Here is a 22,345-nt window from a genome sequence, read left to right on the forward strand (position 1 = left end):
CTTAAATAATTGTATTTACTGTTTGCGCTTGCTATAGCTCTCCAGGCCCTCTACCATCTATTGAACTAAAGTCTGCAAATGGATGCCTCAAGTTGATTTCTTGTCGGGCACCTGTGAGTCAGGGGAGGAATTGTCATGTTGGCCCAAAGTGCAAAGGTCTTTCTTTCAGATCTGGTCTCTTTGCCCTCCCTCGCTTTTTTACTGTGTTTTCTAAACCCTGACTTCCTTGGAACAGTTTGCTCTGTTTTTTCCTTCACCATGTTGTGTCCTTTATGCATTTTTAAAAAGCAGTTGCTACGTTCCACCATACAAACCCAAACATACCGACATCACCCGCTGATGCTTTTAGGCTAGTCAGCACCTGAATGTCAGTTATGGAAAGCAAAAGGTCCACGGATTTGCCCTATTTGTAAACAAGGTTGGGTGACATGACCGCATTAATGTCAGTTCTGCGTAAATCCACTGCTAAGAAAAGCCTGTGGAACACATCGCTTTGATGAAGCCATCATCCATCAATAATTCATCACAAATTTGCTCAACTACATCTGAACTGGTTCCTCAGCACGGGAGAAAATAAGGCAATTCAAAGGTGAAAGATTATGAGGAAATGTTTTTATATGTTTAGAAATGTAAAGAGAATAACCTCCTGCTCCATGATATACATTCGGACTTTAACTCATTCACTCCCAGCCATTTTCCCTGAAGGAACCCCCTTTGCTCCCAGCTGTTTTACTGGATTTTGACTGATTTTGCAAGGTCTACAGAATATTCTATTCTATTGCTATAAAAAACATGTAACCTACCAAAAGAAAGATTAGAGTCTCTTCTTTCATCAGGAAAAAAAGTATATCTGTATCTGTTATCGTTTTGCAGCAATCAGCATTAGAATATAGCTAAGTTTAATCAATATTCACAAACCTGTTGAAAACTTGTTGCAAAAAAACCAAAAAAAACAACAACAACAAAAACGTATAAATACGTTTTTGGGCGTTCATGGTTTGGGCATGTCCAGAGGATAGGTAGTATATTGGCAAAAGGATGCTGAGTGTCCAAATGCCAGGCAGGAGGTCTAGAGGAAGACCAAAGAGGAGGTTTATGGATGTAGTTAAATGTGACATGAAGGTAGTTGATGTGAGAGCAGAGGATGCAGAGGACAGGGTGAGATGGAGGCAACTGATTCACTGTGGCGACCCCTGAAGGGAAAAGCCGAAAGGAAAAGAAGAAGAGGACAAAGTTTTAAAAAACGTATTTATATGTTTTGGGGTTTGAATGAGTTAATGAATCTCACCACTTTTGTGGTTGTGCACCAATTCCTAGGTGACTGTGTGTCAATGAAAAGTGATATGAACTGGAGAGTCACTGACGGTGTAGTGGTACATTCATCTTACTTTGATGCAGGCAGCGTATGTTCAGTTCCCACTCAGTGAAGGTGAGTGCGGATGGTCCGTCTCTTCATGTGCCTCGCGACAGACTGGCAACCAGTGCAGGGCGTAGTCCACCTTTCGCCAAAGTCAGCCGGGATAGGCTGCATCCCTGAATAGGATGAGTGGGGTAGAGAATGGATGGTTGGATGCATAAAATGGCAGAGGAAGGAAGGAAGGAAGGTAAGAAAATAGAAGGCTGGAAACAAGGTGTGAAAACAACTTCATACAAGCACCTCTGATTCCTTCTCCTCATTATTTAGCTTCATATAAAGAAGAAAATGCCTTGGCCATCATCATGTGGTATTGACTGCTAATCCCCACAAACTCTTGCTCAGCTCTGAGGCTGGACGTGTGTGTGTTTGTGTGTGTGTTTTATGTCCACATGTTGTGGCACTACTTGCGTGTATGGTCAAAGTATAAATCCTTGCCAGGACAGCAATCCGGTCTGAAAACACAGCTCCTAATCCTTTAACCTTCAAAACAAGAGGGGGGTAGAAAAACCTGCTAGTGCGCCCCACATAGTGAGGAAGAAAACGCGAGACAGACACACATCCGAGACCCCAAGCAGACCAAGAGGCCACTGATAGTCATTCACCCCCATCCTCCTCAAGGCAAGAAAATGGATTTCTATTCCTGGTGGCCAGATATCGCTGCTCGTGGTTCATAGCCCCCTTTCAGGGCCTGCAGTTAACATTGCAAGCTGATGTCAGGATGCAAACACTGATCAGAGGCGGGGAGATGGTTCCTGATGGCCTTGCAATCTGCCAAAGCTGTGATGACTGCTTTGCTGATAGCATCGCAGTAAATTCTATCACTGTCACTCTCTGTTTCTATCCTCAAGCGCTGTGATGATGTGCTGGCACGTGTGTATATTTGTGTGCTTTTTCCAGCTGTCTGTGACTGACAAGATGTTTGATGGCTTTGTGCCGTCTTGTTATGTCTTGAAGCTTAAAGTCTATCTGTGTAGTTTCTTTAAAAAAGAAAGAAATTAAAGGTTAGAACACATATGACCACTTAAAGTCACTGTAAAGTGAAAACAGATTTGTTTCTAAAAAAAACATGATATACGTTTGAAGATAATTGTTAAAAATAAGTGCAAAGACTGAGGCCTACCAGTATGTAGTACTGAATTGTGAAAAGCAGGTACGTGCAGAAGGGAGGGGTAGGAAGTCTGTTATTTGGGCGCAGTTGGTTCTGAGGAAGCAGGGAAGATGTCCCCCTCAGTTTCATAAAGACCACGATTCTTTCCATCCACTTTTGCCGCGGCAAAAATTCCCGGTAAAACTAACGTTCCTCTTCCATCAGCTCTAACTACTGATGCGTTTAAGGTACACAGAATATGTCGGAATTTGTAACTCTCGCTCAGAATTTCAATAAAATCTTCCTGAAGACTCCAACTTGTAGCATGTACTCAATGATAGCTGAATTAAAATATACTTCAAAATATAAGTGGAAATTGCTCCATGATCTGTGTTTCTATTTTAACTAACAACTCGTTTTTGAGGGTTTGCAGTCAGAATAATACAATGTAAGATTTATATGAAAATGTATTTATCTGAAACTTCAGTCTTATAAGCCACTGTATTTAACAAATAGGTTGCAGTCTGTTTCATGTTTGAACAGCACAAAAAATCAAATATTATGGCTTAATGTTCCATCAATATAACATTCTTCCATGCTTAAAGTGTGAACCCTAACCCGAAGTAAGACATTTTGTTGAATATTTCCATCAAAAAGGGATGTTTAAAAATCAATTTGGCCGCATATTGAATCGATTCGAGAATTGCGCACACTGTAATATCGCGATATATTGCCGAATCGATTTTTTTACCACCCCTAGTGGATAGTGCAGTCACGTTATCATGTGCCCCCTTTTGTTTTTTGCTTTGAGCACCTGCCTCTCTAAAGGTCACTGCAGACCCCTGTTGTGGAGCCATTAGATCTTGCTGACCGGGACTGTGGCCATCTTTCCCCGCCAGCTAGCGGTGATCTGTGATTGTCCTAGCCAACTTGACACCGTGTCAGAGATCTGCTTGCAATTCCTTCTAAACGTACTGTGCGTGCTTTGACCTCCTGCAGGGTGTTTTGATTGGATGTATTATGGTTATGCAGTTACTATATCCTTCATGATGAGTTATTATGCTCATATGTCCCTTATGATGATTATGTTTGATGATGATGATGTATTAACCATTCTTATTTTGTCTAGTCCAGGGATAGGCAAGTTCGGCCCTAGAGAGCCGCGGTCCTGCATGTTTTTGATGTCTTCCTCCTCGAACACAGTTGAGAGGCTCCTGCAGAGCGTAATGATGAGCTGATGATTTGAAACACCTGGGTTTGGAGGCAGGAGACACAGAAAAAATGCAGGGCTGCGGCTCTCTAGGACCGAACTTGCCTATCTTTGGTCTAGTCATATTCAGTACTATGTCCTTTATGAAGATTATGTTTGATGATGATGTATTAGCCATTATTAGTTTGTCTAGTCTTATGCGGTTACTATGTATTTTATTGTGATTGTTTGATGATGATGTATTAGCCATTATGAGTTTGTCTAGTCGTATGCAGTTACTACTATGTCATTTGTTTGTCACATTGTATGCAGTTACTATGCAGTTATGATGAAGTTGTCAGTTGCTATGCAGTTGCTATGTTCCTGTAATTGTCACTCTTATTTAGGTTACGTGACTCCCATTTTGTCATTTTAGCTTTTATTCTGTCATATATATAATTGTGCATTGCCCTAGCAAGAGTTAGTGAATGACACGTTTGTCAGTACGTCGAGGTTCCTCTCTTCACATTGAGGTTTTTTTTCATGCAAGCTTTCTTCCATGTGTTCTGCATCCAGTCCTGCTCGCTGTGGTTAATCTGTATTAACTGTTTTCCAACTCCCATGGCCGACAGAACACTGACATTTTAATACTCTTTGTTATGTGTGTTTAGATATTAACAGGTGACTTTTTTGTGTCTTTTTCCTGTATTTATATTTTGACTGAATAATAATATTTGGCAATGAATACATGAAAAATATCCCCCCTTGTTTTTTGGTGTCATTATGGCCGAGAGCATATTTCTGAGGCCTTAGTCACTTGGCCAGGGGCACACACACAAATTGTATTGATGTAGCTGAAGTCCTAAGATGGTGTTCATAGGACTACATGCATGCACACAACAGGTCATTCTAGGATCAGAGGTTCATGGGCTGCTACCGAGAGGTCTATACAAAGGATTTCCACACCTCGAAAGAGAATCCAAGCACAGGCTAATCACACGTATGGTACACACTAAGACAGAAAAATTCAACAACAGGTTCCTGGATGGACTGAAAATGCCCGTTACTTTAATAATACAGCCTTTTTGATGAAATATATTCGCTTTAAAATGCACGATGCTCGTGCTTGACCTCACTTAAAATGTTATTGGCCATTTCCTTTTTAACAAGATGTTTTGTTTTGTTTTTTTCTTACAGTGGTTTAAAGCTGTTAGACAATAATTCCGTTGTTACAGATTATGCTATACTAGTCTGTATACAATAGATAACATTGGTATTGTGATGGACTAGCCCTCATTAAGCAAACATTTCAAGGACAGCTCATTACTTTAGACCTGCGCACGAATGTCCCAGAAGACACACAAAGAAAGATTTAATTCTTTACTACCTTCCAAGTAGTGCCTATGCCTATGAAGGTAAAGGGGAAAAATAGGATCTATGACTATATTACCTGTTTATGAGAACAACGGGATCTTTGGAGCAAATAGGAAAGTACAAGAAACATTAATTATAACTGTTGATGGTCTTACATGCTTGGAACAGCACCGAACACTCCAATTTTATGTGTTTGCCAATGCAGATAAAAGGTTCTCGGCAAGTCACAACCATTTACGTTTATCCTTGTTAGCGTATTCACTTTGTGCAATGTTCACTCACAATAAAACCAGATAAACATCATGTCCCTTCCACTGGTGCAGGAGGCTATTCCATCCACTGCATTACATTTCCAGTAGTAGGCAGTTTGCTTCATCCGCCATACCATTAGGTCCATTAATGTTGACAGGATCAATACCTGTGTTTTGGCCCTAGTCTCCCTGCCAGAGATAGCATGTCACTGCTGACAGACAAATATCAGTGCTCTGCTGTGGAACGGAGGGGAAGTCCAGATACCTTTCTGTTAAGATCATCTAACATGGTATCGATTTGCCCTGTGCTAATCGTACATCAGAGCTGAATAAATGGCTCTGAGGCAAACCTTCCATTGTTCTCGACTGGAAGCTGTAATAAAAAAAGACATTTCTTTTATTGCTTGTAACTTGGGGCAAGTCACGTAATCGGGCCTTGATGGGAAAAGGTCTGGTTAGATTGAGCTCCGTCAAAGTGTTGTTTGGTAGTTTACTGATGATCGCAGCCACTAAAGAAGAGAGGTGATAACGTGCTGGGTGGTTTACGTTTCGGCAGTTGAGTTGTATTGTCAATTTTACCACAGTTTTGTTTATACACAACTAATTGATGATGAAGGTGATACTGTATGTCTTTCTTCCAGCCCTGAAATTCAAGGAGTCGTCATACATTTTTAGCTATAGTAATAACAGTAATGCGTCTTAATTACTTAAACCTTATGCCTGCTTCAAGGTTGTAGGGAAATGGAGCCACTTCCAGTCTATATTATTATAATACAATAAAATACTCCATTGATTGCTTGCATCCGATTCAGTGTTTTGAGCTGTTTAAAGCTGAATATGGTGTAGGTTTTGAGACTGTGTTCATTATTTTAACACAGGCAGTTCTGGATTTTCTGCTTACTTTAATGTTTTCCTTTCTGTTATCTGCACTTTCTTTTATGATAACACATATGACTCAATTAACCTTGACTCAGTGTAAACACACCTGTAGATGAGGAAAGGGCAATATACTTTGTTGCCTGTGTCTGTAATAATAATGTTGATAATGTTTCCTTTGTACAGAAAAAGATAATTGTTTTGGTTTGAAAACATCAATGTTATGTTTTGTTTTCTTGTTCTTTTTTTAAATAAAAGGTGTATATTATGACATAAAATCAAGTATCGAGTGCAGTACACATATTTTGGGTTTTGCTTTATTGCTGTATCGCTGGTGTGGGGCCGAAACCTCTTAAGTCAAAATTTGGGAAATTGAATATGTTTTCAAAAATCTATTTTGTTTGTCAGTCCAAATTATTATTATTATTATTATTATTAATAATAATAATATTATTATTATTAATAATAATAATATTATTATTATTGTTGTTGTTGTTATTATTATTATTATTATTAATATTAATATTATTATTATTAATGTATTTATTTTACAACTTATTGACCGATCTAAAGTTATTGTGTTATGGATATACAGTATTATGCTTATGCAGTTACTATGCTTATGCAGTTTCTATGTCATTTATGATGATAATGTGTTGATGATGATGTTTTAGCCATATTTGCCACTCTTAGTTTGCAAAGTTGTATGTGGTTACTACTATGTTCCATATGATGATGTGGTCAGGTGCTAAGCAGTCACACTCTTATTTTATCCTATGGGCCTTTATTATGTCATATATAATTGTCTTGGATCAAGACATTTAGTCCAGCAGTTGTACAAGTGACTGGCGAGCCGTCTTGGGTGTATTTAGCCTCTGGCACAAAGGCAGCAATGAGGGTAAGTGGTATAGAAAAGGGATGGTTGGGTAATCACATATAGCATCTTCACATTTAGTTGTTTAAAAATAATTTCCAAAGTCACAACCTTTTTATTGTATATTTGACCTACAGAACTGTGTTACAAAAATAGAATTTTACTATCACAAAACAAATGAACTGAACTTTTCCAAATATGACCATTTATATCAGCATTCAAAGAGGCTGATGGATTTTTAAGCAGATGGAGAGAAAAAGAGTCTGGCTGATGTCAAGTGCCAAATGTAAAAAATCACAACCCTTTAGCCTGCCACACACAACAATGATTTTCTCCGACAAAAACTGCTGACCGGTAAATTATTCATATCCACGCTATGAATAAATAAAGTAAACAGGCCCCACTCTCAGTCAACAAATCTTGGAAGTATTTGCCCATTTAATCATCAAATTTTAACAGAAGCGGCACCACATTTCCTAAGCACTCAGGACTCCTGGGACAGTTGCAAACTTGATCAACTGCCAATAAGTAGCTGTTCCTGATTTTCATTCTTGTCTCACATCTGATTCCTGTTTCTGAAATCAAGGCACAGTGTATATAGACTGGCTTCTCCTCAGGTCTGCTCTGGCTTTGTTGGACCTAGCACAAATGCTCATCAATTTACAATTACCAGAGACAATCTTGCATTAATGTAACATATATTATTAACTTTTTTTAAACCAATATCTCGAGCTGAGTCATTTGGGTCAGCAAAGCAGTATTAAACAAATTTCACGTCACATATGCCTCAGAGTCTAGTTCGTAATAGTCCCATTCTGTGCATGTAAATCACCTCCTGTCCCAGATCTTTGATTGCAGATCAATGGCTGTTTGCTCGCTTTCAACATTCAGCATCAGTGAACCGCAACGCCACAAGGGCAAATGTTGAACAGGGAATTTACAGGTTTGCTATCGAGCCCTTTGAAACAATAAAACTGCCAGCGAGCTATTAAACAAACAAGAGAATAAAGTGGTGGTTTGTGGACCAAGATTAACATGCTAGATATAACATTGAAAGGTGTAATTATTCTTTGCTGACACAAACGTTTAGCCTCCAGAGTGGAGCGGTGTTTACCACAAATACAGACACTTTTTGGCATGCAAATTGGATGTAACATTCTGTTGCATACAAAAACACACACACACACACACACACACAAAGGCTCTATCAGTCACTACGGTACCAAATCATGCACCTATGAATGAAAATTAGGAAAGATGCACAAAATATGGCTTTTAATATAAAGTGATGGTGCACAAAAATATGCTGTAGCAAGGATCACTGCAGAATAGTGTGAGTGAAGGATGAGTGAGGGATGGGGCCAATTGCGCCAAGGCAAGGTATCATCCAGAGTGTCTTAACTATATATATATATATATATATATATATATATATATATATATATATATATATATATATATATATATATATATATACATATACACGAAACCGATCACTTTTGGAACCGGGCACCAGAGTGGAAAGATTTCAAAATACGCCCCGTACGTTCCAATGTGGACACCATATGTGGGATACTCCTCCAGTGATGATGTAGTGGTCATTGTCATTGTCGTAGTTTGATGACGTATGCTCCAATTCTCACGTGACTGCGTGTGAACCGCCAGTCTGTCAATAACCATGGCGGATAGCCGTGTCTTAGTCGTTTTGTGTAACCTCCTTAGTTTTTCCAGTAAAATATTTTGTGTGATGTTGTTGTACCTGAATCACCTGCCATTGTCACTTCTCCTGTGTTCGTCTTGCTGATCTGTATAGACTACTGATAGCCCACACACGCCCGTGCAAGCCGTTGAAACGACAGGGCGGCCATCTTACTCCTCCCATTTCGCAAACAGACTACTGTATAAACTACTTTGAAGACCCCCTTTTTCTTTTCTCTCTCAAGTTCCTTAGACCCCAATATTAGATTTGGCAGAGTCATCTTTTGTTGAATTACAGTTATAATTCTTTAATAAAAGATATACAAGTTTCCTCCTGTAAAAATCATTAAGCATATAGTTTATACATGTATTTAAGGCAAGTTGTCAAATGTCCGAAGTTCTCTTGTTTATGTTTAACAAATTTAAAACATAATAAATTATGCTGTTTCTCAAATGTTCTCCAATGTTGACATTGTAAATGTATAAAATCGTATGCCAAGAAACTTTTCTTGCGAGGAGTAATATGGCGGCCTCGCGGATTCAAAAATCTTGGCCTATCAGCTATCCAGTAATATATTCAGATCAGTGGTTCGTGTTCTTCGCTGATTCTTCTTCTACGCGTTCCGTTAACTCCCCGTGACTGCGCTACAGCGCCACTCCAGACTTGGCATATACATTACAGCCGTTAAACGTCCTCAGCGTCTTCTTTTGGACACACGCAAGTCTTGAAACGTTTCTGTGTGCACAAGATTCTTTTGAGGAATAAGGACAGCTTTGCTTCCGTGTGAACAGGGCCTTAGTTTTATGCTTTCGTTCACTCCTCTTTGGTTCATTGTCCAAGTCATGTCTTATTGCTCGTTGTTTGCTGTTTCGAGTGTAGTCTTAGTCAAGTCGTATACCTGTGTGTTTGTAACTTTGAATCTTGTTTCTGAACTTGTATGTATGTATGTATGTATGTATCTATCTATTTTTTAATTAACCTGTATTACAGTATTTGCCTTTTCGTTCTTGTAAAATTAAGCTACTTTTTGAGTGTACGCCTGCCTGATTATCTGCATTTGAGTCCACCACCATACCTAAATTTAACATCTGCAAAAAAATAAAAAAAATAAATTGTGATATCAAATTAATTAACCTCTTTTATAAATCTGTGTTACTAAAGGGTGCTGAACTCAAATGTATGCATTGAAAATTAAGCGATCAGACAAACAGCAATTTATCTTATCTTTTTGGTTACATTTATCTTTTCAAACACTCAATATGCACCAGAACAAAACAATGTAAAAACCTCCAGCCTGCTGACCGTGTCCAGAGGTGCATGATACCACGGCGAATAAAGGTCAGCTATCTGTAGTTGCTCAGTGAATGGCTACATCATGGTTGTATACACCAACTAAGAAATTAGGGGACCATTTTAGTCATTACTGCCAACTCTTAACTGTAGAAATTATGACTCTCCGTGTTAAACTGTATAGAAGCCATAAAATGCATTGGGAGTTATTTCAGTGTTTGTCAACATACATTTTGTGTCTGTGCCGAAAGCATGGCCATTGATGAACATGCTTACAGTTGGCACGCGTGTGCATCCTCTAGTGTGTGCATATACTAAAGGTGTGTGGGTGTGGGCAAATGTGGTTCCGCCCGTGTCCATGCGCTTATGTGTGCACTAGCTGGCATGTCAGCTGATGTCCCCAGTAATCCAGCAGTGGGCCTGTTGTGGATTAGTAACAGGCTCCAGGGGATGGGAATCCCATTCCCGTTTACAGCCCTCCCTGGCAAGAAGAAAGGGAAGGATGCCGTCTCTACGCTACCTTCACACTGCTTGTTGCCTGAAGGTGTGTGTGCTTGTGTGTGTATTTTTGGATGTCAATTGGGTTGTATGATGCATGGCTAAAGTGTGTTTCTAAAGTTCTTTTTGTATTTTTTAACAGATTTCTTTGGATATATTTGGTTCTGCTCAACCATCATTTGTGGCGAAAAATCAAATGCACTTCATGTCTTCCAAGATCCTCTTGCGGAGGCATGCTGCTATTGTGCTCTTGCGCTACTATTAAATCAACTGCACACACACACACACACACACACATTCTCATCCCTGACCATTACCTGGCAACAACATGAAATTTCATCATAATAGGATTTGTTTTCAAGTCGTTGGAACAGCAAGCACACGAGCTGACCTCTTGACCTTTGAGATGCATCCTATACCCTCGCAAGTAACAATTTAAGTGACACCTTTCTTCTTTCTACCCAAAGCTTGAGAAAGTAAATGTGTGTGTTGAGGTCTGAAGACTTGCAACTGGATAGCACAACAAAAGAGCTGCGGTGGCAAGTCCCCACGCAGACATTATATGTCAGCATGACGTGAGCTTGTCCCCACTGTACAAAGCCATCCTCATTCAGGGCACCTAACCAAGGTCAGCCTGGATTAGCCGCTAGTAACCCTATCAGGTCCAGCACAATGATTACAAAGCCCAGTGACACTGGCTGTCAGCAGACTCTTCCTAGGCAACCCTAGAAGACCGACTCTTGGCTGGAGAGCCAACGGAGAGGGTTTGTCCATTTCAAATTCACCGTCCGCCCTGGTGGCTTTTATCTCACCCTTTGTTTATTTTGATTATTGGCAACTTTTTTGGTTCATCAATCAGGCTTCTATCTGAAATCCATACTACACGTGATTTCTTTGAGATGCTTTCTTCTAAAGCCAATACTTACCTGTAGCTCATTGAACCCCCTTCCAGCCCTACAATGAATAATGAAGAATATTATAAGCAAGTTTGTATGTCTGTTTTACATTCAAATCCAGAATTCATGGGATTCATACTGTACCATTATTTTTGATTGTATTATGACATTCTAACGCTGTTTTCCAAACATAATTTGTAGATTTAATGGCTAATACGATGGCCACATCCAGAGACACCTTACTCAAATCAGTGTGATCATCTTCATTGATTTTTATCTTATTTCATTATGTTTATTCCTTATGTCAAAAGGGTTTTGTAGCCCCCATGTTTCGTTTTCTGCATGAAACGGGTGCAAATGACTCTTTAAAGTGCCCTAACGCCAATGACTGACAGTATAACGTGTCCCTCCTCGTGTGCCAGTCTACCACATCACCCTCCTTCGGCTCTCATTATCTACAAATAGGTATGTATTTTACATTACACAATACCACACAAGAAGGTGTGTTCCAACTATAGAGAGATCACACTCCTCAGCCTCTGTGTAAGGTCTATTCAGGGGTGCTGGAGAGGAGGGTCCATCGGGAAGTCAAATATCGGATTCAGGAGGAGCAGTGTGGTTTTCGTCCCGACCGTGGAACAGTGGACCAGCTCTACACCCACAGGATCCTCGAGGGTGCATGGGAGTTTGCCTAACCTGTCCACGTGTCCATGTGCTTTGTGGACTTGGAGAAGGTGTTTGACCGTGTCCCTACTAGATGGCATAATTACATTTGTAAGATGGTGACAACTCAGAGCATTTTTCTTTTCATATTAAGAGCTATCTAATCTAAAACATGGAGTAATTTGTGAAATTCTGCAATTTTTTTTAAATTGTAAAATACAACTTGACCCCAGTCTCCACAAATATATTCATTATTATTAAATTTATCACTGCTAAATTTTGACGTGGACATGTCTGCTGCGTTGCGACTAAAGTTCCCTCAGTACAGGCTTTCCAAGTAATGGGGCAGTCATTAATCACGCGTTAAAAAAATTATGGTGTTAACACTTTTTAAATAAATCAACTGTCAAATAACTCTGACACGGACCTTGTTTCAAAATACATTTCAATAGTAATCATTTCTGAAACATTTAACTCCAAAATGTGACCACCCAATTTTTGCTGCATTCTATGCCTATACATTGCAGTCAGAAGACCGTTTTTGAAGTCCTTTAGACAGTAAGGGTAGTGTTGTTTCTGCAGTCCATCACAGAGCCCATATAGATAAACAACCGTTCACGCTCACATTCACACCTTTAGGAATTCATCATTCAGCGGGTTTTCGGGGATGTGGGAGGAAGTTGAAGAAAACCCATGCAAGCAAAGAGAGAACATCCCAACTCCAACAGAGATTTGAACATAAATTTCCTGACTGTAGAGCCGGTGTGCAAACCACAAAAACACCATCCTGCCACTTTGTGGTCAATACACACAAATGCACTTGACATGAAGACGGCCCCTGGCACTGACATCTTTATACTTTTCCAACCAAATGACAGCCGCTGTTGTAAAACCAACTTGTGCTTTAGCTCCAAGTGGAGTTGCTTTTAGTCTGTTGTTTTTGGATTACACTTCCAGCACGTTGCTTTTACAGTTGCACTCTGTTCACTGAGAACTGTTTCCTCAACATCCATGTTAGTGAGGAGCATGTTAAACAAATCAAACCCTAAGACAGAGCTGCCTTTTTGATTTTTTTTCCCTAGCTCGGATCAACAAGAACAACAGAGCAAGCAGCATAACATCTTCGAGGTAACGTGGCAACCAATGTTCTGCACTTCAGCACATCAGAGGCGCCCCGTGTTTCAATCGCCCTAAAGGTACCCGTTTACAAAGTGATACAGCTTAGGGTTTTTTAACTCGGGGCGAGGGGCTGATTTGAAACCCCTTCTGCTGCCAAGCGCATGGACGGCTGCTGATTAGAAAGAGGGTTGGCAGCAGTGGGCAGATGCCAGGCGGGAAGAGAAATAACGGCCTGGCCTCAGTCTCCCTCCCTTATTGACCCATCCCCCACAAAACCCAAAGGGGGAGGGATCAATTGCACAAGTATCACAATGCATTCGATGGGACTTTTCTGGAAAGATAGATATCTTTTGCAAGCATTTACAATGTATGTGGAGTTTTCTGGAGTGTTTTGATCACATGGAAAATGTTGGGATCACAATGTGCTTTCATCTGCATGCCCACACATACACTTGATCACAAAACCTACATGCAGTGTATTGTGTGCAACTTTGGTATACTGAACGCTCATAAGCAACAGAGGACACATTTAATTAGTAGCGTTCTGGCTTTCCTAAAATTCAGCAAAGTAAATTATCATGTGGTTGAAACATAATTCATACTGCGTTTTGTTGGAATTGGGACTATAGAGAGGATAGGACAGACAAAATGAATGTTGTACTGGACTGCTCCAATCAGTGACGATGGCATGCTGGGAATCATTAATGTGAACAAAATGACAAGCTCGGGCCTTAATCATGTTGTTATATGCTTGCATTGATTTGAGAGCAGCTCAATAAAACTAAATGGCTACACTAGTCTTTTGCGCACCTGCACTACCTCCCTACATGGCTACACTAGTCTTTTGCGCACTTCATTCCATGTTGTCAATAAATACATCACACAAAATGTATATTTATTATTGTCTATTATATTAATCTGAGATTTATCAAATAAAAAAGACAAACATTGTAAATGGCTTCGGATACAAATCAAAGACGTGGATTTGGCTTTCATGCAGTTGATCAGTCATTTAAAAACCGGCTCAAACATTTTTTAATTTTTTAATCGTATATTCGGCTGGGAGCTGAAACAAAACAAAATAATATCGTTGTTTTCATTTATGAGGCATCATTTTTTCCATGGTTTGGGTGGCGACATAATCACAGCTGGGGAAAAAAAAAAAAAAGGTAAGACATAACATTGTCAGTTTCTAATCTTTATTTAAGGAATTTTAATTTTAATATGGATTCACTTTTTCTTATCTACTGCTTGTACTGCCTCTAATTTCTGCAAACATTTTACTGTAATTTCAAAATCACCTCATTGACAATTAAATGAATACAAATACAAAAAAAATGTAAATTGTCATTTTAATTTAATTAATTTAATTATGTGTAAATGTAGTGTCGATTTTGTTATTAGTCAATATAAACTACAAAGTTACACAGGTAATTGTTTATCTAATTTAGCATCCTCATGTGCCTTTACACAGTCTCTAAATTCTGCACCGACTTTGTCACTCCGTCTCCTAGTCCGTCTGTCTATCTGTCGATCTCTCCTCTCCCATCTCGTATATCTCCATCAGGCTGGGACGAAAATATTTTAGTTGCTGCAGTCCGACTGAAACTGAGACCTGGAATGTACTCCTATAGCCTACTGTCTCACACACATGCACGTGCACACATGCTACACAACAGGCCGACAGGTGCACTTCCAAACTGACAATATACTTATGGACACTCTCACACACGCTCACACACAACTCTAATCTGTGTGCACTCACATGCACACTCTTGTCCACGACGTGCTGATGTTTGGCCTGTAGTTTGGGAATAGAGGAGACAGTGCCCCCTGGTGTGGACAGAGCAGTACTTCTTGACCTCCATATCTTATCCCGGTTACAAAGCACTAATTTGGAATTCAATCTGTACAAAACTTTATTATCTATAACACAAAAAAATACTATGTTGCTTTGCTATTGTTTTTCTAGTGTCCTATTGTGGCAAATATCCCCATTTTGCGACATATCAAGGCGTGTTCTATTATTATATCATATAGCGTTTTTAGAAAATCAGATCTTCTAAAAAATATTCATATTACATTATATAATTTGTTATCGTTGTACACCTTATGTGCCAGTATTAATTATATATATTTTTTTACAAGTTGTTTTCTTCCTCATGTATAAATTAAGTAAATAATATCCGATTATTATAAATGTTGGAAATACAGAACTTTTACGACATGGCTTGTCATTATTGGTATAGCCCTAAATAGTACCTTTTGAGTGCAACAATTAGTACTGACTAGTGCATTAATGTCGACAGAAATTATTAATATTTACTGCACTACTCTTATTTTGTGTCCTTTTTGTATAATATGATTAAACGTCTTCGTGTGAATAGTATTTAATTATTTGGCTGGATATAGTGTAGAGCTATTTTTTTGTTCAATGTAGCAAAGTGTTGGAGTCTTTCTTGTCATTGTTGCCAGCAGGCAAAGTGTACTGCATATATTTAAATAACGGCTGTTTGCTGTTTACAAGTCTGCTAGACCACAATGCACTGTGTGTGTGGGGGGGGGGGGGGGGGGACAAGCACCTGATGGATGAATACTGATGAGGAAGACTGCTTGGCCACTCTCTTCATTAGTTAGTTGCCACCTTGACTGCTGTCACAGCCTCGGATTTCAAGGAACGCCATTGTCTCCCACAGAGGTCATAATGCCTTTAATCACGATAATAAAGGACGAGCAAATGTCTGCTTTGCGTGGAGATGAGTTCAGAGCACATATCGCACACATACGCACATCAACAGGGGAGACACAAACTTTTTATTGTGAGATTTTGTACATACACATAAGTTTGGCTTATGAAAACAGTTGATCAAATAAATGAAATACGCCTCTACTAATAAATAGATCATGGGTGATATTGTAAAACACACTCAAAGGACATTTACCGAAAATATTGAATACATAGAGGGGCGCCCCCCACAGGCCGCACTGCACACTACTCCAAAGAGGCGCGCACACTGGTCGTGTGTACGTTGGGCCAGCTGCAAGTTTTCATTTTATAGCTTCTCCGCCTCCCTAACGCCACCTCTCTCTATTACTCTCTCGCGCCCTCTCTCACTTGTAGTCCTGAGTGTCAATTAAGATGAATGTGGATTAGTTTGAATCCTGCAGGCATTAGTAAACAATCCGACGCGAGCTGTACGGGCCTGGTGGTGCAAATAGTTTCATGTAGAAAAAAATATGTTTATTTTAAACATTATAGTTATGATAATAACAAGAAAATAAAATCCAAAATGACTTTGAGTGCCTCCGTTTCTTTCCCTATGGGTATACTGACTTGCGTGGCGGTCTTATCTAACAAGTAAAGACAAAAAGTAAATTCCAAGGAGGAGAAAGGACCACATACTGATCGGAGTCCACTTTTACAGTGGCCACTTTTTGTTCCGAGACTCTTTTCGAGGCAAAAAGGGGGCGGGATGGATATTCAGATGAGCCGGAGTGACAGCTCCAGTTCCCCCCAATGCCGTGTGTGAGTGTGTTTGTGCGCGTGTGTGTGTGTGTGGGGGGGGGGGGGTGCGCGCGTGTGTGTGTGTGTGTGTGTGTCCAACTCCATCGACTCCTTCCCTTCCAAGTCTTCACATAGCGCTGCGTACTAAAAACACCGGACGCTAGGGGATCAAGACGCACGCCACCCAGCCTCTATTGGGCTCTTTGACAAACCTTTTGCCACAAAGGGGGCTTTGGAGGGAGGACTTTATTTATTTATTTTTATTTCACTGTCTGATGTGACTGTTCGCACCGCTCGATTGTTTTGACCGCTGTTGCCCGCCCTGCGCGCGTTTCCCCCCCCTTCCCCTTGTGCGCGTTTTCCCTCCTTCCTCGTTTGGATCGGCCGTCTACCCCCACGCGCACCCATGTCCTATCCTCAGGGTTACCTCTACCAGCCCCCGGGCTCTCTGGCTCTGTATTCGTGTCCGGCTTACGGGGCCTCGGCGCTGGCTGCTCCGCGGAATGAAGATCTGGCGAGGTCTTCTTCCGGCTCGGCGTTCAGCCCGTACCCAGGATCGGCTGCTTTCTCCGCCTCGGCCGGCTCAGGCTTCTCCAGCCCGCTGTCATACTCAACGGACCCCGCCACGGGATTCCCATCATACATGGTAAAATATCTACATTTTGTGAAAGGAATGCAGACGAACAATATTGACAATTAAAGTGCGCATTGGCGCATGTTTTATTATATTGTATTTTTTTATTTATATGTTTTTTAACTCTCCAAATTATGACAAAACTTATCAGTTCAAGATTGCTATCCAAATCGGCCTATATGCTCGCGTCGTTAGATGCAAATCAACGGCATCTTAATTTTAAATGGGAATTTAAAGCATGGCTTGCTAGTTGTAATGGCTTAACAGTCAATGCGCAGCTAATTATGTAAAACTGAATACCCAGCGAGGGTATTCATTTAAGCTTTCCTCTCCCAGCAGTTAATTTATGGGTCAGAGGAAATTAATACAAAGCATGCAGCTTTTAAAAGTCGTTAAAATCACACTGGGGCGAGAGATGTTGATATAGAGTGAAATGCTAAAGGATACTCGAAGCATTTTAGGGGCGGTTAATTATTTGTTTTTAATGCTGCAAATATGACGTGTCAGCAAAAAAAGATATAGTTATCATATTACATTTAAAATACATGTGGAAATTGAAGAACTTGTTTTATGAAACATAAACAAAATCATTTTGTACAATATTAGCTAATCCATTTCATGTCATTAGGCACCTAATTTATTTTTTAAGCGTTATGATGTTGATTATTTTTTTTGCGCAATACTGAAAGTTGAATTAACATAATTAGTCCGATAACAATATAATCAGTTTACAGCTTTTAAATCAATTGTTGCATTAAATAAAACAATGCATATTAATAGAGTCATCACACAGTGGTATCGTTGGAAGATTAATTAAAGCTTCCCCCGCAGAGTTCTCCATACGACGCACACACGACAGGCATGGCCGGGGCGTTAAGTTATCACCCCTACGGGAGTCCAGGGTACCCCTACCAGCTCAACGACCCGGCTTACCGCAAGAACGCCACTCGGGACGCCACGGCCACCCTGAAGGCCTGGCTGCAGGAGCACAGAAAGAACCCGTACCCGACCAAAGGGGAGAAGATCATGTTGGCCATCATCACCAAGATGACCCTGACTCAGGTCTCCACTTGGTTCGCCAACGCCAGGAGGAGACTGAAGAAGGAGAACAAGATGACGTGGGCGCCGAGGAATAAGAGCGAGGACGAGGATGAGGAGGATGGGGACGGCGAGAGGAAGGATGTGGAGCGATCGGAAAAGAACTTGGAAAACAGCGAGGCTTCGGCAGAGGATGAAGGTGCGCTGGACAAGACGTGAAACGCAGAAACACTTTTTTTAATAATAACAAAATGGCTGAATTATTCATCAAATTATTTTCGGTAACGAAAATCTGACTTAGTGATCGATTAAACCCCATATTTTTCTTATTTCATGATATGCAGGCCTATAGTGTTTTTAACGACTTATTTAAAAGATCACATTATAAATGATAATGATAAAATATATTGCAAAAATTTGTTTTTTAAAGGTGACGTTGAAATGTACAATTTACATGCTGACAGTGATTAATACACTGCACTTACAGCTGTGAAAATATAAATGAATAGCTTACTTATATTTGGCAACAAAAAAAAATTCAGCACCCTACTCAAAATAGAAAAATAAATTAGAGTTAGCCTATTTAAGAACAAAAAAAGGCTACCAACATGACATTTATCGATTAAACTGAACAGTGCATGGAATCTTCTTTATTGATTTGCAATTGTACACGTTCTAATTCCAATTTCTGATCATTTTGTCCACAGGCATTAGTTTGCACGTGGACACTCTGACGGACCACTCGTGTTCTGCCGAGTCAGACGTGGAAAAAGTGGTGTGTCGGGTGGGAGATTTGGGTTCGGACCCGGCCCGGGACAAATGCGAAGATGACGTGGAGGAGCAGAACCACGCCTCTCGCTTTCAACTCTCCCCCAAATCGGTCACAAGCTCGCCTCTGATGGGAGTCGAAGCGCCGGTTTTCACTCATCAGCACCATCACCTTCATCACCTCCAACATCTCCAACGCGAGGATTTAGCTCGGAGCCTCGGCATGAGCAACGGCATAAATGCCAGTAAGGCCTGCCTTGAAAGCAGCAGAGCGTCCACAGGGGCTTCTCAGAACCCCAAACCCAAATTGTGGTCACTGGCGGAGATTGCTACCTCAGACCCAAAGCAGCAACTAGGGCAACCAAACTGCCCCTCCTCCTCTTCCACCAGCGGGGGCCTTCTGACTCCCCCGACTCCCTCCTCGGCCTCCCCGTCTGCCACTTCGCCCTCTCTCTACCCGACCCCCTCCCTCATCGGAAGACCTATTTATTACACGTCGCCCTTTTATAGCAATTACACAAACTATGGCAACTTCAGCCCGCTGCAGAGCCAAAGCATCCTGCGTTACTCCAACTCATCCGGGATGAGTCTGGCTGCAGCCGCCGCCGCCGCCGCAGCCGCTGCAGCCGCCGCAGCCAACGAGGGGCTCGGCTCCCATCAGGCTCCGGAGGCCGGCACGCAGCAGAAACAACTCAGGCCCGACTCCCCCCTGCTTAAAATAAACTCAAACCAGACTGGTGGCGGTGGTGAGCAACTTCAAAAACAGCATTTCAGAGCTGCTAATTTGGAAGCAAAGAAAGGCACGTAGAATTGAGATGGTGTGACAGTGAGGCAAAATGAGATTGTATTTTATAAACAAAACAAAAACAGGCACACACACTGAGTGGAGTCATAATCACATTTCTAAATGAAGAGTTCTTTGTTTTTTGTTTTGCTTAAATCGGATTCTCACTGATTAAAAAAATAATAATAATTTTGGGTCATATATAAACAATGAATGCTGATTTGATTTGGGAGTAAATTTGAGCAACAATTAGCGTCTGGAAGACAAACTGAACCACGCCCATATGTGCTCACTGCAACAGATGAGTGCTATCAAACATGGCGAAGGAGCATTTCTCTATAGGTTCACACGTGCGTATTTGCAAATGTATTTACACTTACTTAATCATTGAGGATTTACATAATTGGGGATTTTGACTGACGGTGTCCTAATTTTTGGCGGAATTGATAATTGGTTTATTGGTTATTTCCATCTTCTGCAGGTAGGTGTCACAATTGCTTTGACTTTAAAGGCAGTAGACGCCACCATTGAGTGTTTCAAACATTTTCTCTCCTACTGAAGGTCTCCAGTGCCACCACACACCGCTCAACTTTTTGAAGCTGCTTGCTTTGCCTCACTCGGCAGTACACACACGTTTGAAATATTATTTTTGGTTTGCGTGTCACTTTATGTTATGCACTTCTCATTTGACATACGCTGAGGCTTTATACGTTTTCCCAATATATGTGATTGTCACGTTATTTCTCAGGTTCCTGGTTTGCTATTTCAGTATATTGTATTTATGTGTGGAAAAATAATTTGGCTTTTTTTGTCCACCCTTTCTTTGGGAGGGAACATTAATGCAAAGGACGAGCCAGAAGAGAACCTGTAAGGACTTCAAAGTGGAATAGCCTACATTTGATATTTATTTTTTTAAATGATGGCGGAATTATGCCTATAATTTATGCAAGTTGTATTGCAAAAAACAGAGAACGAAAACTGACATCTCAACGTCTGTTCTGTAAATATATAAATATATATATATATGAACAATTTTTATTTGAATTTGTGAAAAGCAACACAATCTTATTATGAGGATTAGGCCTACTCCTGATAATTTATATATTTTAATGTAAATAGAAATGAAAATGAGCGCTGGTGGAATACTGTACTGGTGGTATCAGCTATTCAAAGTTGGAAATATTAAACTGTTTTCCCAACTGTAAAATGTTCAAGAGTCTTTCTTTGATTTGCTCTATCTATCTATCTGCACCGATTTTTCTGTCTCACCAACAAAATCTTTGTTTTCCCATTTCACTCTCCTTTTGCCCTATTTCACATTTATTTAAAAATGTGATTAAGACAGCCACGGGACACATCAAGCATTATGGGCCCCCAGTGGGACTCATCCCTGGAGCTTTTTCCCCCTAACTGGTTCATGCAGGGTGGGTGTGCCCTGCCTGCTTCATTATAGCTACATGGCACTGAGCGATCCATAAAAATCTCAGCATCTGCCAGCTCCAATGGGCTGTGTGATGGGTCCTAATAGGACAGGCTTTCCTCTGCTTCTCATCATGGCTGCTTAGAATGGCCTGCTCTAGGCCACAGCTAATTAAGCACTTTGGTAAGAAAAAAAAACTTATTTGTAGTATTATTACTTATGGGGTTGTGATATAGTCAAGATGAACTGGATATCACTTTGAGCCATAAGGCTTTGTGATGCAGTTTAAGGCCTGATACTTGAGTATTGCGGATTGCTCAAATCACGTGATCTCTCATTTTGAGAAATTTGTGGTTAAAAAAAAAAGTCAGACTTTTAGCATAGATTAAATTTTAAGATGGGCAAACCGGTTATATTGGCGTAGACTTTACTTTGATGGCAGAAACATGGATTTAAAATCCTGTGGCCTGACTCCTTTTCACTCTCAAATGCTTTCATTATGTGATGCTTTGTTTAAATGCATGCTTTATTGCCAGGCGGGCTCCATCGGGGACTCAATAGTGTTGTCAAAAAACACCAGAGGCACTTCACAGAGCAAAGAGGGAGTCTCCCTTTTTCTCTCCCGCTCTCTTTCTTTCTCTAAACTTACTGCTTCTACCTCCAAATGTCAACATTTGTTCCCAATAAAGATAGTTATTGTTACTGTAAAAAATGTCTCGCCCACCGGTCGCCTTTGAACACATGAAAAGAGACTCCCACCCTGCCTCTGCGTTTGATTGGGAGCAGTGGCAGGTGAAAATGGGAGCAAGGCGTCCATTGCACATAGCAGAGCTCATGCTGTGACGTCTGTTGTGAATTTATGTCACAATTAGTCACAATTGCACAGAGGCTCCTCCGTTTCCGTTTCAAGAAACACAAAACTATTTGCAGAAGAGCCCAGCTTGACCTCGAGTCGGTCCACAT

At 40.6% G+C, this 22,345-nt stretch overlaps 1 protein-coding gene across 1 annotated transcript; it reads left to right on the forward strand.

Moving 5' to 3' along the window:
* The first annotated feature begins 16,872 nt into the window (after positions 1–16,872).
* irx2a (iroquois homeobox 2a) lies at positions 16,873–21,089 on the forward strand. Its single transcript, XM_086078664.1, has 3 exons — positions 16,873–17,384; positions 18,204–18,609; positions 19,118–21,089. The coding sequence occupies exons 1-3, from the start codon at positions 17,145–17,147 to the stop codon at positions 19,984–19,986; spliced, it is 1,515 nt and encodes a 504-aa protein (XP_085934790.1). The 5' UTR covers positions 16,873–17,144; the 3' UTR covers positions 19,987–21,089.
* Positions 21,090–22,345: the final 1,256 nt, after the last annotated feature.

The sequence above is a fragment of the Leptonotus elevatus genome, chromosome 6 (assembly GCF_054856555.1).
Source record: "Leptonotus elevatus isolate MCC_2025b chromosome 6, RoL_Lele_1.0, whole genome shotgun sequence".
In the NCBI taxonomy this organism is placed as follows: domain Eukaryota; kingdom Metazoa; phylum Chordata; class Actinopteri; order Syngnathiformes; family Syngnathidae; genus Leptonotus; species Leptonotus elevatus.